Below are 17136 nucleotides of genomic sequence, written 5' to 3' on the forward strand. Positions count from 1 at the left end.
CTTACTCACAGACACACAGACACACACACTCACACATACTTGGTGTGAAAATAAAAAAGAACCAAAAAAAAAAGGTTATCACACTGATCATGGAAAAATTAAAAGTTAAAAAAAGAAAGTTATATTGAGTATGAAAACTCTTGTTCATTACATTTTACTTAATAATTGCAACCGCATTGTTGTATTTATTGTTGCAAAAGTTATATAGTTTGTTTGTTACCATGACAACACCATTGATCTGAAGCTTGATGCTGTCATGTAAATAGTTTTCTAATCAGCAATAAATATAACAGTTTCTGATCAACCCATATCAATTGCATGCTTAAAATAACATACCGGTTAAAGCCCCGCCCATTTCAAGACAACCCGACCCACTTCCGGGTTAAATCTGCCCACTTCCGGGTTAGGCCCCGCCCAGTCCGAGTACAGATACGGATACAGATAATTCATGTGTTAAACAGATACAGATACAGATACAGATAATGCTGTACTCGCTCATCCCTACTGCCCACTCCTCTCTGCATCAGCCAACCTGCTTGCTGCCCCCTCACAGCGAGGCAGAACTAATCACTCAACGGAATCCCTACTGTTTGCTGTCCTGGCTCCCAACTGAGGAGGAAAAAAACAAACAACAAAAATGTCTCTTTGTAGTTTTGTTCATCTAAAGCTAATATACTTGCACTTACTACCTGTTGTCTGGAGTTTGCTTCTGGGTTGAAAGCACTTAATCGGAAGACGCTTTGGATAAAAACGTCAGCTAAATGACCCATCCATCCATCTTCGACCGCTTATCCGGTATCGGGTCGCGGGGGCAGCAGCTCCAGTAGGGGACCCCAAACTTCCCTTCCCGAGCCACATCAACTACCTCCGACTGGGGGATCCCGAGCGTTCCCAGGCCAGGTTGGAGATATAATCTCTCCACCTAGTCCTGGGTCTTCCCCGGGTCTCCTCCCAGTTGGACGTGCCTGATACCTCCCTAGGGAGGCGCCCAGGAGGCATCCTTACCAGATGCCCGAACCACCTCAACTGGCTCCTTTCAACGCGAAGGAGCAGCGGCTCTACTCCGAGCTCCTTCTCGGATGACGAGCTTCTCACCCTATCTCTAAGGGAGACGCCAGCCACCCTCCTAGGAAACCCATTTCGGCCGCTTGACCCTTGATCTCGTTCTTTCGTTCATGACCCAGCCTTCATGACCATAGGTGAGGGTAGGAACGAAAATTGCCCGCTAGATCGAGAGCTTTGCCTTCTGGCTCAGCTCTCTTTTCGTCACAACGGTGCGATAAACAAAATGTAATACCGCACCAGCTGCTCCGATTCTCCGACCATCTCACACGCTCCATGGTCCCCTCACTCGCGAACAAGACCCCAAGGTACTTAAACTCCTTCACTTGAGGTAAGGACTCCATCCCTACCCGAGAGAGCACTCCATCGGTTTCCTGCTGAGACCATGGCCTCAGATTTTAGAGGTGCTGATCCTCATCCCAGCCGCTTCACACTCGGCTGCGAACCGATCCAGTGAGTGCTAAATGACATGTAATGTAATGTAATGGTGTTTCTGCTAGTGAAGTGCTGGTTCCATGACACCAGTTTGTGAAGCTGTCTATGTTGTGTTGGCCTCCCCTACAGGTGAAGCTGACCCACTACATGTGGACCCAGCTGCAGTGGAAGCAGAGGGTACCAGAGAGGGAGAGACCTGAAGCTCTGTGTGGATACCCGAGACTGGAGGACTGGCTCCTAACAGCTGATCTCACACCACAATTCATACAGGTGTGTGCGTGTGTGTGTGCGTGTGTGTGTGTGTGTGTGTGTGTGTAGATTTGTTTTGCTTGTCTGCATTTTAGCGGAACAGTCTGTCCTTTATAAAGAAAACATATTCATTAGCATCGACCCCCTCTTGCATATATTTAGTTTTATATTTAATATATAATATTTCAAAGCATTTCAAATATGAATATATTTGATTGAAATGTAACTGCAATTTTGCATTGAAACGTATTTAAAAAAGTGAGAAAGCAGCATTCCAAGAACATCTGCAAACATTACCTGCACTAATCCACCTTCCACCTTCAACCTGCCTTGCCTCTCACTCTGCCACCCTCCCAACAAGCAGCCCAGCAACACAACACACAACACACACACACACACACACACACACAACACACACACACACACACACACACACACACACACACACACACACACACACACACACACAGACACAAACACACATGCATGCCTCACTGCTGATGGCAAAGCAACCAGGCTGTCAATCTCACGCTCAAGATATCATGATTAGAGGCCTTCACACCATTTAAACAGACCAGTGGAAATCCTACCCAGATTATTCACTAAAAAGAGGAACTGATCCGTTAGATCTGGGATAATTAGTCCCAGTCCATAATTTTTAACACTTTATCACTGAGTGTTAGACAAGACTCATATGCTGTACATCACAATGCTGCACTAAGTGCAACTTGCACAAACAAAGGTTTTACTTTTACTTATTTATATATATATATATATAAATATATATATACACAGTATATATATAACTTTACTTGTATTTATACATACTATTTAAGTAGTTAGAACTTCTTTTGAACATAGCCATGCTGAGAAATCCAGAGAGAGTTGTGAAGCTGATAGTCTTAATTAGCTTTGTAGCAACCCATTTGGCAACGGCTTTAATGTAACGGATGTTTATTAATATCAAAAAGTTAAGCACTACAGCTTTAAGTAGTCTGATCACACTGCCATACTTGCATTTCTTAATGAGAATAACTCTACTTATCAATTAATGTTAATAAGACAAAGGAACTGACTATCATCACACACACACACACCACATTTCCTTCAATCCCATTTCCATCAATGGGGAGACAGTTGATTGGCAGGTTGACAGTTTCAAATGCCTTGCACTTACACTGGACAATACACCCAGTTTGGACTCACACACCACTGAGACAAACACTGCCAACAAAGATTCTCTGCCATTTACAAACTTTAGGCACTCTGTTGCCCCCCCCCCACCACCTTCTGTTACTGCTTTACAAAAGTCCATAATACTCTACTGCCTACTCACTGTTTTCTCCCCATGCTGTCTGTTTCCAAAAAGGAACAAGTTGTTACATATTGCTTAGGACCCCAGTTTCTGGTTTTCTCCCCTCTGTCATAGTCATAATAATCATAATCATCTGTTTTCTGTACAAATGCATTTATGTTGTATTTAAATGTATTTTTGCTCTGGAGGCATATAAGGTGCAATCTCTGGAAACAAATTTTACTTTTTCGGATAATGAAATCCATCCATCCACCCTCTGGTTGGATCTGTCCTCCAGATATTTACAAATCCTAGTCACTTTAACTGTATAGATGAGTGCTTGTGTGGACCAAAAACATGTGCATCTTCAAAGGTTTAGGAAGGAGCAATTCCTCCTTCTAAAAGACTTTGGATACATGTTGATTAGAAATGGAATGAAAACTCAAAGCATCTCTCTTTGAATAATTAAAAGGCCTTTGTTGTGATGGGATAGTCTTGTTAGACCTAAAAACAAACTTTATTCCACAAATGGGGGATTTTTAACATATGACATGATGTGTGGCATAAAGAGGGTGTACATATTTAAAATCACCAGTAGAGGGTGTTTATTTGCCAACAATATTCACCAAAGCTGAATTAAAGAGCAACATAGTGAATGGAAACCATAGCAATGGTTACAGAGCCCAAAAACAAAAGAAGCAGTAAAATCTAGGTCCTTGTTTAGGCCTGGCTGTGTAGCATCCAAAAGTCTTCCTGTTGATTAAGATTCTTTTGTCTCTACCTATTGTATGGAAGATGGGTTGTGGTCAATGCAAAAAGGCTTCTAGTGTGTATGGTGTCCAGATAGTGTCTAGCCATAGGGTAGTTTACAATCCCTGTGCCAATGGAATATTTGTGTCCTGCCAGAATGTTCTGCAAACGTCTTTGTGTTCTTCCAGTGGCGACATTCTAACCTGTACATCACGAAGGAGATTTTACAGTTTAGGAAATTAATGGTGAAGCCCTTCTGCAACGTAAAATATATAAATGTATTGGTCTGAATTACAGTTGTGCAGTGGTAACGATGGTTACGCTTATGGGACCCTTGGGTTTTGGCCCAACCTTGTTTGGTTTGTGTTAGGTTGAAGATGGCTGTGTACCAGTTTATCTTGCAGAGTAGAGCATCTCCTGAGACACATTTTTGGGGGTTCAGGGAAGGTCTGACTCAGGCTGCGTCTAAAATTCCACACCAACAAACTATTTAGTAGCTACAATAGTATGTGAGATTTTTTTGTTGACCAAAACCTATAGTACAGTATGCAAATTACATACTATTTTCTGTAAAGTATTACAGTACGCCGGCATAAATATCCCACAATGCAATGTGGTAGTAACAACAACGTTCATAACAGACAAACAGAGAGAAACCAAGGCTCTCTGTAACGTCAAACAAACTCTGATTTACATTTATACATATTTAAAAAAAACAACTGTTGGTCTAGTTATTCACCTCATTCAGCAAGTTAAGCGTTATCTGGCAATGCCGCAAGGGTTACCATGGTTGAACGTTCCCAATGGCAAGGGGGCTCTCAGGAAGTGATGTTGAAAATTACAACTCAGTGCGTCCAAAAGATAAACACTACTGTTTATTTACACAAAAGTACAGTATGTGGAATGATAGTATACATGTTGAGTATATAGTACAAAGGAGGAGATTTTAGATGCGACCTGTTTCTCAATAACAGCCCATTTCCTAGTTCTTGGCATTTTGATATCGGTTCTAATTTGGAACCAGGTTTCAATTCCCAAAACGGTTTTTGAGTTATTAAGTTATTTCCAGCTTGTAATATGCATTCTGACATCTTTCACTGTAATAAATGTACCTACATTTCCCATATGAAAGCAGTCCCTAATCCAAACTAGGATAGAATGTTTGCAATTTAACTTGTTGTTTTTCATCTTACATTCTTACACAATCTTACATTCTTTGACAGTTGTACGACTTAGATGACCTGACTGTTATGTTGACAGTAGTGTTGGTTGGACAGAGTCCTGCGGTGTTTGGAAAAGCAGCAGCCAGACCGCTTTTTGTGATGAGCACTCACCCAAACTAGAATGTGTTGAGTCAGCTGCTCTGCAAGCCTCTGTCCCTCCCCACTTTGCTATTTATACACACCCAAACCAGCCTCTGCACATACCAACACACACACACAAACACACACAAGCGTATGCGCGCACACGCGCGCGCGCACGCACACACACACACACACACACACACACACAGCTCGGCAGACTTGAAAGCGCGTTGTAAACAATAGTGAAGACAAACACTGGAGGCAGGGGCAGAGTCGTGCCTCAGGCTGACTCAGTTTTTTTTCTGCCACTGTGTTGAGGAGGAAATGACAGGTGGGCTCAGACACACAGCAGCACACAGACGCTCAGGCTGACGGGAGCCGCTAGGCTTTCACCAACCTCACAGAATCACATGTAGGACGCTGAGGTAAGACTATCGGGCAACGATGAATTCAACTTTTTTCGGTTGCACTTTTCTTTGGATGCATACTTATTTTACCCTAGTGCCGACAGGTCTTACACCAAACAAACTTTTAAGGGATTCCACTGTTGCAGACAAATTTCCAATATGGGAATGAAATCATGAGTGTTCTGCCAGAGTTGTGTCGCTCCCGTTTCAATCGTTTGGTGCAATATGGTCATAAACTAGTCAATGTTTTCCCCGTCTGGACGTTCTGACGAAATCCAACATGTTGGATATTAGTTTGAAGTCTTGGTAGGAAAATCTTCTGGTATGTGACATTATGCCAGATTTTCTTTGGATGTGAGATGGTGTCAGACTTTAGTTTTTTCAGAGTTGTGTAGTGTATGGTAGGCATTAGGGGGTTAAAAACTAAGTCCCAAGGAGGGAAGTTTATTGTTGCTCTGAGAAAAGGGCCTTGTTTTTGTGTGGTCCTCTGGTAAATACACCATATACTAGTAAGGAAGTTCCCATACAAAGAGATGGATCATTTAAAACCAGTTGTTGTCTTCCATTGTCACCATGCAGACCTCAGTCCTTCTGTGAACTTGGCGTCTATGTTCTAATTGCATGTGTCTGTCAAAGTGACATTGTTCTGTTTCACCACTAGTTTAGAGTGATATATGTGTTGTTTTGTTTGGATGACACATGCTTTATGTATTATAGGCTTCTGAGTTGCATGCAGGTTGTTACAGTGCCTCAGTCTGTGAAACATCTGGCCACTTCCTAAACAACATTAAAATATCAAAATTTAAATTACAAATGCAGTTCTTGTTACTGTGCTGTACTCTATATTATGTTATTGGATCATTATTATTGATTGAGTAATGTGTCTCTGAGCGCTGCCAAAATGCTTCTGACCTACACTCAAAACTGTACATGAACGCATCCTGTGTAGACACACACAGAGCAATGAAGCTGCTGCTCTGCTAACGTGCTGTTCACGCTATGCCTGTTATGCTCGCTGGCTCACATATTCCAAACCTTCTCAGATTTTTTGTGTGAAATGTTTTTTTTGTTTGTTTCAAGCACTGGAACACATTTTTATCCGTAGTCATAGTGGCAACTCTCAGACAGCTTGAGAGGATATTTAACTGTTTACGGTTGGCGCTGCAATTTCAGACAGGAGAACCAATCAAAAGCATCAAACCAAGCCTGGGTTGCACACACATACAGAGGCTCAGTCCTCGACACAGTGTTCGCGGGTTTGGTTCCGACTTATGGCCCTTTGCTGCACGTCGTTCCCCCTCTCTCTCCTCTTTCGTGTCTTAGCTGTCCTATCTAATAAAGTCCTAAAATGCCCCCAAAAATTATAAAAGGACAAAAAAATAAAAAAGAACAGCACCACAGTTTACTAAACAGCTGTGGCTGGAAATGGCAAAAGAGCTTGTGCACATGAAAAACATGCAAAGCAACAAAATGAATGTTATTCTACATACAGTATAGCCTAGCTTTTTACATTGTGCATATTTCCTATAAAACACTCACTGGCACAGAACAAGCAAAAACCCAGAAGCAGAACTTTTAAATAACCCTAAGTGTTTATTTACTCCATTATTACCGGCAGAGACGAGACCAGAAGGCAAACTTAACCAACAGGGACCAGGCAGGGAATCAGAGGTTCAGTCAGGCAGGATCAGGGATCAGGTTTGAATGCTGGAGAGTTAGCGGAATGCTGAAACACAGTCTGGCAACTGAGTAATGAAAGTTGGCTGCTATAGACTACTGAAGAAATCAGGGAAATGGAAGTAGGTAAGCTAGGAACAGGTGGTAGCAAGTAGTGGAGCTAGTGGGAAAGAGGCTGGGTCTGAAATGGAAAGAAAACCAAGCCGAATGGTGGCGGATCAGGGAGGATTCCTGACAACGCCTCCTGTGTAGACACATAGATACTTTCCATCGCTCAACCTAAAGCAGCTCCCTCTCTAATAAAGCGGATTTTACTTTTCCAACACTAACACTTACTAAGTTATGTGCAATGCTGGGAAGGTTACTTTGGAAATGTCTTGAGTTAGGGTTAGGGGCTTACAAGTAAGGGTTAGGGTTAGAGTTAGTGATTACAAGTTACCCTATTTAAAATGTAATAGTACTGTTACTATTTCAATTAACATATTAAAGCAATGTAACATATTGCATGTAATTACTTTTAGATTACTTTTTTAAATTTCTAATGAATGTTTCTAATGTTCTCAGATTTTTATATGAAATGTTTTTTTAATTCTTCCAACACTGGAATGCATTTTTATCCATTGTGGAAACTCTCAGGCAGAGAGATATAACACAATAAAGGAAAGGGAAAAGCCAAAAAGAATAATATGAGCATTTTATGCAAAAATACTAATACCACACGGTAAAAGTACTCTTTTATAAGTAAAAGTCCTGCATTGAAAAAGTCTGTGAAGTAAAAGTACTCAATGCAGAAAAATCCTCACATTTTAGAAAGTGTAAAGGATCCAAACAGTGTGTTTAATGGTCCAGTCATCTCAGCTGGACTTGTAGGCAGTTATATTATTGTCTTGTTTCATTTATAATAAAACAAAAGATTTGATAAACTACTTGTGTTTTGTGTGCACAAATCGTAATGTGAAGAGTAACTAGTAGCTAAAGCTGTAGTAGAATTAGAAAGTTGCATGAAAAGAAAAGACTCAAGTAAAGTGCAAGTACCTCAACATTTGGACTTTCAACCACTGACTCAGAACAACAGTATAGTTGATGTGTCAGTGGTCTCAGTTTCCCTGGTCCAGGTCAGAGCCAGGACAGTGTGTCCTGGTCCCCAGTAGCCCTCGCTGTCCTGACCAGCAACAGCAGTCATTGTGTGAACCGTGGCTCACTTCACACTGTGAGTCACTCTGCAGGAATGTTTGGTCACTGAGCAAAATAAGTTTATAATAGGTGTCAGCGGTCGCTGTCTGTTTCTGTTGACCACGTCTGCTTAGGCTTAATTTGTCAGCATCTATAAATGTGTGTAACTAAGCATCAGTTTATACCAATCAAATGCATTATACATGCATGCATAGGCGTAATTTACAGAGGGGATGGGTAATGGGTGATGAAGTCATTAAAACCTGTCAGTGCAACCCACCTCAAAAACCTATCACAATTTCCTTTACATAAATAAAGACATTTGCACCATAAATTGTTGCAGAATGCAAAAAATGAATTTCAATTTTGCTCAAAAGTGGAGATCTCAACCTCCCAAATGTTGAACCCAAACTTATGCCCTTGTGTACATATTGTGTTTGTACTGCTCATGGTGCGACCTAATATTTATGACCTCCCGGGGATTTTTTTTTTTTTAACTCCATGAGCTTTCCTCTAGCACCACCATAAAACCAAAAATGTAATTTCTACACAAGAAAGAGCTGAATGTAATGTTCTAATCCGTAGACTGTACAAAGGTGAAGCCAAAATATTCAGATACAAGTACAGCCATCATGTAATTTTGAAGCTAGAGTCTACGCAGCGGTGATTGGGCGGTGGGGCCGCGGAATCAAAGTCACCATACACCTGCCTGACCAATTGAGAGTCAATCACAGCTGTCAATCATGGTGCTTTGCTCTGTTTTCATAGCACCAAATAACTACAAAAAACCCACATTTATGAGATAAATGAACACTTGAACAAACATCCAATGACAGAACTTATCTTTTGGAAAAAAATGTATTTAGATTTTTCAGGTTATGTCCCATCCGCTATCATGGAGGGGGCCTGGTTTATGACCTATACTGCAGCCATCCACTAGGGGGCGAGCCAGATGTTTTGGCTTCACTTACCCAGTCTATACATTAGGGGTGGAATGGTTCATGTATTCCTATTGAACCAAAACGGTACGGGCGTTACGGTTTGGTACATGAATTTACACTGAGAATACGCAGTATAAAAATAAATAAAACTTGCGCGCAAATTACCTAACATAATGCAGAACTAACTGTTAGATACACAGGTTCTTCAGGAACACCTACTTTGTAGCCCCGCCTTAGCTCTGAGGCTTTTCGCGCCGTATGTAGCCGAGCTCCGCCCATGTATGCAGTTTTAGTGAGTCAGAGATTGCAGCACTAACTGTTGCCATCCTAATGACTTTGTCGCTAGATTTAGCGACTTTTCAGACCCCCCTTAGCAGTTTTTCATTTGAAGCAACTAGTGACATATCTGGCAACTTTCTGTAGAAAAGATGCAGGTATTGTCCAGCGAGCATGCAAGGTATTTCTCTCTTGTGGACGCCAAAACAGTCTTCTGAAAGACACCGCAATGCTGACCTGGCCCTGGGCAATATATACTATATATTACTATATTAGCATTAGCATTAATTTAGTTTATCTTTGCAGATAACAGAGATGCTGTTTTTTCACTTTTATAGCTGATTGTCTTCTTTTGTTTACTAGTTCCAGATGGAGTCTGGAGATGATGATCTTACACACTTCAGGCTGTTGCAGCTAGCTCACTGGAGAGACTTTATGACACTAGGTGGTCCAGCCTGAGACATAAACAATAAAAAAAATTTTTTTTGCTTTTCCCTCTGTTGTACGGAATTTGTACCAAACCGTGATGTCTGAACCGATGAATGAACCAAACCGTGACTTCTGTGAACCATTCCACCCATACTATGCTATAAACCCTACAGACCCCTGGTCTGATCTCATTCGATTTTTCAGCTTATTCATGCCAAGTTTCAATGCTCCTTTTAATCTTTACTCATCCAGTTATGTTTCACTTAAAGCAGTTTCAGGAATGCCTTGCAAAGACACAGAACAGCTTAGACCTGGGTAATATAGAGAAAAAAAATTACATTTTTGAACAAATACATGGATGTCTATAGTGCAGCAATAATGTAGGGTTGATTATTGGTGCTTTTACTAAATATTAACACAATGAGTATCGTCATAAATAATCATCACTAATGTGGATACACTGACTAAATGGGTGGAGGCAACCATTAGAAGCGCTAGAACAGTCTGCAAATTCAGAAAAAGACACCACTTTACTGTTATGCAGCCTGTAAAACACTTTTGTCATATCACTATATTAAGATATCCAAAATTTAAGATGATATATAGCCTCATATATCCAATTCAGTTTTCAATTTTATTTATAGTATGAAATCATAACAAAAGTTATAACAATCATAACAAGAGGGGGGTTGGGACCACATGGATGCATGGTGGTAGCAAATGACGGGCTAGGGCTGTTCTTTCACTTTTCCCAATCTGATTCATGCTCCATCTAACTGGTGACCTTCCAAAGCAGCAAATGTTCAGATTTGAGAAGGTGGAAGCAGCAAGTGTTTGCCTTTTTTGCTTACAAAATGACTAAACAATTATTTGATTATCAAAATAGTTTGTTGATATCAAACTGGTTTGGAAATGTTTTTACATAGGCATGAGTGGGGGATATAGTCTTCTTCATCAGTTCTTACTAATTTAAAGTCACTGTGTTTCAGTCACAGTTGTTTGTAGCATCAAGTTTCTGTTTACTACCTTTCCTCTACAATATGAATACTTAATTATCAAAACAGTCAGTTTGTTGTTTGTATATTTTTTCATATCAGTATGCAGATGTCCCTGGTTTCTGTCATGTGTAAGTGTAGAAGAGCGGAGCAGTTCCCACAACAACATGGGTGTGACAGTAAAATGCATGACGAGGCAGAGATAAAGAGAGCTGGAGGCTCATCTGCATGATAGCATGATAAGACTCAGGTACTGCACAGTGTGTTCTACCCTTTATTTGAATACATGCCATGCATTTATTTAGATAAAGGCTGTGATCACAGTCTTAGCTAAAACAAGCTGAAACAATTATTTGATCAACCAAAAAATAATCAACAACAGGGTTTCACCCAGAAAAGTTGTTAGGTCTGGTGGCAATTATCTTTTTTGATGAGGGCCTGGCTCGGACCAGTCACAGACTGATCGAATGTAGAGCCCAGTAGTTTCTGTCATAGACAAATTAACAGAATTGCGAAATTGAGAATTTAATAAAGCTACAAGATGGATTCCATAGGGCCCTAGATTAAGTCAGTGCTAAAAGCTAACTGGATATTTGAAAAAATATGACTAGGTCTAACCGAGCCGCGCAATATGACTGTAGTTTAAAAAAAACGTCAAGTACGTAGGCCTCGTGGGGGGCATTTAAGCATGGTAGGCCACTTGGCTTGGAGCACATCGAGGGAAACCTTGAGCAACTATTTTGATAATCGAATCATTGTTTTAATCGTTTTTCAAGCAAAAATGTCAAAAGTTCTCTATTCTTTAGCTTAATGGGAATTTCTGCTGTTTGTGGCATTTTAGGCCTTTATTTGAAAGAACAGCTTGGACTCGAAAGGGGAGAGAGAAGGGGAATGACATGCAGCAAAGAGCCACAGGTCAGAATTGCACCTGCAGCTGTAGCAGTGAGGACGGAGCCTCTGTACATGGGGCATTAGATCTACCAAGTGAGCCACCCAGGCACCTCGTGCTGTTCTTTCTTTAATAGTAAAATTAAAATATTTATATATTTTACTGTTGGTCGTACATCATACATACAAATCAACATACTTGATTCAACCTACAGATTAACCAAGTATAAAAAAATAATTGTTAATAATCGTTACTCACAGCCCAAATGGAGAAGTCACTAGTGTCAAATCTGCAAACCTAACTCAAAATTATTTTCACTCATTAAAAGAAACTTCTAACCCGGAGTTCCTCATCAGGGCCTCCTGGCCTTCTGTCTGATGCTTCTTCTTTTTTTGCGATCAATTTTTTAATTTTTTTTATTCAAGCAAAAGTGCAAAGCATTGGTCCAGATAACAATAAACAGAAAACTACACTACACATACTGAAGAAGGCACAGTGCCCCTCCTACACAATCCCTCCTACACAACAAAAACAAGAAATGGGTCTCGCTGTTGTGTTTTTGTTGTGTCTCCCTGTGTCTGCAGCTTACAAACAAGAAAAACACAAAAAAACAAGAGGCATTGACTGGGAGACCGGCATAATACAAAAGGGACCAAACACACACACAGACAGAAGCAAGAAGGCTATAGCACAAGTCTACAGCATGGATTTCAATGCTGAGCCAAGTCTTCAAAGTCTTTCCAGGCACTCCATTTATGCAAACCCTGCAAAGCCTTATATATATGACATCCAAAAAGAAAGGGTCCATGTACGAATAGACAAGTCATGAGGTGGTTTCCAACGGGTTACAATCATTCTCTTGGCCGCTGTAAGTCCAGCAAAAACATCACAGTGCAGAGTTTTAGTGAGGTGAAGGGCTGACAGATCATTCAGAATCAAAACATTGACAGTAACAGGTACAGTATCATTAATCAGGGCAGATATTTTGGATGCAATAAGGTTCCAGAACTGACCAACAGGAGAGCACTCCCAGATCATGTGAAAATACAGTATGTACCTTTAGCTTTTAGTGGGCGGAAAGTGCATAAAGGGCTGTCAATTATTATCATGTGATGCATTTTCACAGGGGTGAGATGAAATTGAATAGTGAATGAAATTGTAGTGAATCTGCTGATGGTCTGGATTGCGAGATACTTCTGGAATGTTAGACCATACATCATGCCAGTCAAGATCGATACTCAGGCCTGGGCAATCGCGTGCCCAGATCCTCTCAATAAGAAGGGCAGAGAGGCCAGATAACACCAAGAACTGATGAAACCTAGATACCATACCAAAGGTTTTTGGCTGCATAGTAAATAACTTCCGGATAGGATGGATGGGAAGAGACCTCTGCCAGGGGACACTCTATGCCTAGAGTGCTGATCTCAATTGAAGCTAAAAAAAGAGGAACGTGGTAGATTGAATGTGTTTTGTAAGTCAGAAAAGGGTAACAAGCCAACTTCGCTAAAAATGTCTTCTAGACGATGATCCCCCTATGTTACCACTTTGAAGCTGTTAAAGGCATCCCTCCAATCAAGAGAGCTGTATTTTTGAATAATGGAGAAAATGTGTGCCAGTTACAAGCTATATGGCACTATGTTTCATCTAATTTCCAAGTTTTGATAAGATGAGAGATAATGGAGCCAAAGCATAGCTGGCACTGTTTGTTAGAGATATTGGCAAAAAGAACGTCATGGAGTGACCAAGGCTGTGTTGTAGCATTAAGGTATGCCAGCAAACAGACATATCTGGGTTAAACCAGGTAAGGAGGGTTCTTAACACGAAGGACCAAGAATAATGTTTAAAGTTGGCAACTGAAAGGCCACCATCCTCTTTCCCCCTCTGTAGAGTAGACATCTTGAGTCACGGCTGTTTTCCTTTACAGATAAATTTCAGTACTGCTGATTGTAATTTATGCCATTAACTAGAAGGAGGGGAAGAGAGGTAGCATAGAGCTCACAAAATGAATCCTGGGTGAAACATTAATTTTAACCACGGAGATACAGGCTTAAATAGACATGGGGAGACCGATCCATTTCTCTATATCTTTCAAAACGTTCAGAGTAACAAAATAGTTATGTTTAACAATCTGGTTTAAGCAGGGGAAGACCTCATTGGCTAAATATTTAAACTGCTTAACAATGGGGATATTAGCAAGGATGATTGAATTGCGAGCAGGATCATTTAAATGAAGCAGTGCAGACTTTGACCAGTTCATTTTAACGCCTGATAAGCATTCATACTCCTTGCAAAATGATAGAAGGTAAGGGGTTTTCTAAAACAAAAACAACAACATTGTCGCAAATAGTGAGAGGTGATGCTGTGTATTACAAATGCATATTGGTGACACCATAATCCACTGGCGAATGGCTTGAGCCTGAGGCTCTAGAGTGAGGACAAATAGTGCAGGACATAAGGGGCAGCCTTAGCGGGAGGATCTAGAAACTGGAAACAAATTCAGTACTGCCAGTCTTAGTTCCTCTAAAGCAGTGATTCTTAACCTGGGTTCGATCGAACCCCAGGGGTTCGGTGAGTCAGTCCCAGGGGTTCGGCGGAGGTCAAGACACACACCCGACTCATATGATTCGTGATGACACGCCCCGCTTGGCCATCATCAGAAGGGTTCGGTGAACGCGCATATGAAACTGGTGGGGGTCAGTACCTCCAACAAGGTTAAGAACCACTGCTCTAAAGTGATTAATTTGTGTAAGTTAGCTGATTCCTCTGCTGATAGTTGAGGCAAGTCGAGCTGATTCAACCAGCTGTCACAGTGGATTTTATTCAAAGTAACTTCTGATTTATACAAATTGGAATAAAATTTCTTAAAAGATTTATTTATTTCAACAGGGCCCTGATATTACCATTTGAGGATTAAATAGCGCTAATATCTGCGAAATGGTCACTGGATCTTAATCTAATGTCAAGTAGATGACTAGGTCTCGGTCCCTGAAAGTAATAGTTCCTGTCTCGTTATATGAATTAGAAATTCAGATTTCTGTTTCAGTGATCATCTAGTGATCATTCTAAAGCTATTTGGTCTGTAAAATTTGCTTACTAACCCTAACCCTAAAACCCTAAAAAACTTCTCGTCAACAAAAAAAGGAAACAGAAAGCACAAAATAGCAAGCAGGTTGGAAAGGGGACTCTAACCTAGTTGTGGCCTAATTAACTATCTGGAGCGTAGGCTATATTACAGGACAGATATGTCATTCAAAAACACAGTTTCTGTAATCATATTAGAGTTTGAACCATATAACACAACTATTTGGTAAAATTGGGCCAGGAGGTATACCTTAAGCCACCATCTCTGTCAAGCCGTGTTTTGAGGCAGTGGGAGAGTCGCTTACAGGAAACAGGAAACATCACTGCGTCTATTGCTGGCACAAGAAAGTTTTAAAACACCAAACCCATGCAGTGAACTGCCCTGGAGTTAGTGGACGTTATGCTGGGGAACATAATCGTGGGTTAGCCCAGTGCTTTTTGATGTTAACTTTTGATCAAAACAATTATCCTTAAAATTACTTTAGGAATGTGTTGAATGATGTTGTAACCTCATAACGTTGACGTTCCCTGCCGAGCATTAGCATGAGCTAACGCTAACGTTACTTGTCAACGTAGCACTATAAGCTGGATCTATCAATATTGAAATGTATCAATAAATAGGATCTCTGCTGTATTACTGTGTTGTAAGTGGCATGTAATCAATGACAAAATAATACAGTGTGGCAGAAAACCAGCTGTATCATGGTTACTTATGGAGTATTAGACTTTTTGTGACATTGTATGATTTAAGATGACTCTCAAACGTATCATGTGGGTGCCCGTGTTTTGAAGGAAGTTAGAGTAACGAGAGGGGTCAAAGGTTTAATGAAGCCACTTACAGGCGGCTAAATGGACTGTCCCGTCATTAAAACAAAATAAGAGATTTATCAGGGTTTGAACGTTGGTGGAAACATTTAGGATAATGGAAGTACACAACTCAACAAAATAGTATATTACAAACGTACTATAGTCGTTTTTAGGAATTTTAATGCAGAAATGTAACATATTGCTCCTTTAATAGGGGTAAAGGCAGAGGAAGTGGAGGATTTTCTCGGAGTAGGGTGGGGTGCATATGCACTTAACAACATTCCAGAAATGTGAACAGGGTAACTACAACAACTGTTTCAAAGCTTATCACTGCGACAAGAAACAAGACATTGTTTAGTTATAGTTGTTGTGCATTCCAAAATCCCTATCTCACTATCAGCTATCATATCTAGTTAGAGGCCAGCTCATTAAATAAACTGAACTTCACACCCAGCTGTTAGCAGTGTTCTGAGTTACAAAAGTAACGCAATTACAGTAATGTAATCCTTTTGTCTGTAACGCAGTAATATAACGCATTAGTCTACTAGTTAAATTCCAGTAATATTGTACTCGTTACAATCTCAGTAACGCGAGTTACAACGCATTTTAACGCAGCATTTAGTGGTGTTTTTTTTTTTTAGACTTTACCAAAGCCGCGAAACAAACTGTGAGTGTTATTTCCTGCTGCTGTATTCCATGAGGTGACTGCAGAGATACATTTGAGAGATAGATATGGTTTTCTGGAGTTATTACACTGCTTTGAAGCAAGCTGTCCGTCTCTGTGAGACGGTACGGACAACATCTGTGTCCCAACAGGTGACGGTACGTCCGCGGACAGCAGTGTGTCCGAGCTGCTGACAGATAGAAACATAATGCTGAGACTTGCTACACGTAATAGCATTGAATGTTATCAGCCTGTTGTGGAATGGCTTTGAATGACGACCAAAAACTCTTGTCTTTTACTGCGACCATTTACTGTTCAATATGTTGCAGTTTTACAATCAACAAAGTGAGCAGACCATAGACAGTTAAAGAAAGCACATGGACATGTTTTGCATCTAGCGTTTCATGTTTGTCTCAGTAACCTAGCAAAAGTACACAACAGACAACTTCCGTGTAGGCTACTTCAAAATAAAAGCACTTCCTGTGGCGGTTCGCAGTAAAACTAAATTAATGTTAAATAAAGTTGTGTACCTTTTTACATATCAGCTGTAAATCAAGTACTGTGCATAATGTAGGTGGTGAGTTTTAATCACACTATAATTGACTATTTCCTTCTGTTTTAAACTTAACACTATGTTTTTTTTTAATTCAAGTGCTTTAAAGAAACATTTTACATTACAACTGTAAGGTACTTTTAATTGAGT

At 40.4% G+C, this 17136-nt stretch overlaps 1 protein-coding gene and 2 long non-coding RNA genes across 4 annotated transcripts in view; all 3 read left to right on the forward strand.

Moving 5' to 3' along the window:
- The window catches only part of LOC116695664 (uncharacterized), an 813105-nt gene that overhangs the window by 474894 nt on the left and 321075 nt on the right, over positions 1-17136 (forward strand). The window lies entirely within an intron of this gene.
- Positions 1-17136, forward strand: part of LOC116695603 (kinase suppressor of Ras 1) — a gene marked incomplete at its 5' end in the record, with an annotated part of 81929 nt that overhangs the window by 27132 nt on the left and 37661 nt on the right. For both annotated transcript variants that reach the window (XM_032525990.1, XM_032525991.1), the window contains 1 exon segment: positions 1627-1767. In XM_032525990.1, the coding sequence (XP_032381881.1) occupies positions 1627-1767 (141 nt within the window).
- Positions 8133-16779, forward strand: LOC116695669 (uncharacterized). Its single transcript, XR_004333518.1, has 3 exons — positions 8133-8146; positions 8271-8272; positions 16684-16779. It is a non-coding gene; the product is annotated as an uncharacterized LOC116695669 (long non-coding RNA).

This window comes from Etheostoma spectabile, chromosome 9 (assembly GCF_008692095.1).
Source record: "Etheostoma spectabile isolate EspeVRDwgs_2016 chromosome 9, UIUC_Espe_1.0, whole genome shotgun sequence".
In the NCBI taxonomy this organism is placed as follows: domain Eukaryota; kingdom Metazoa; phylum Chordata; class Actinopteri; order Perciformes; family Percidae; genus Etheostoma; species Etheostoma spectabile.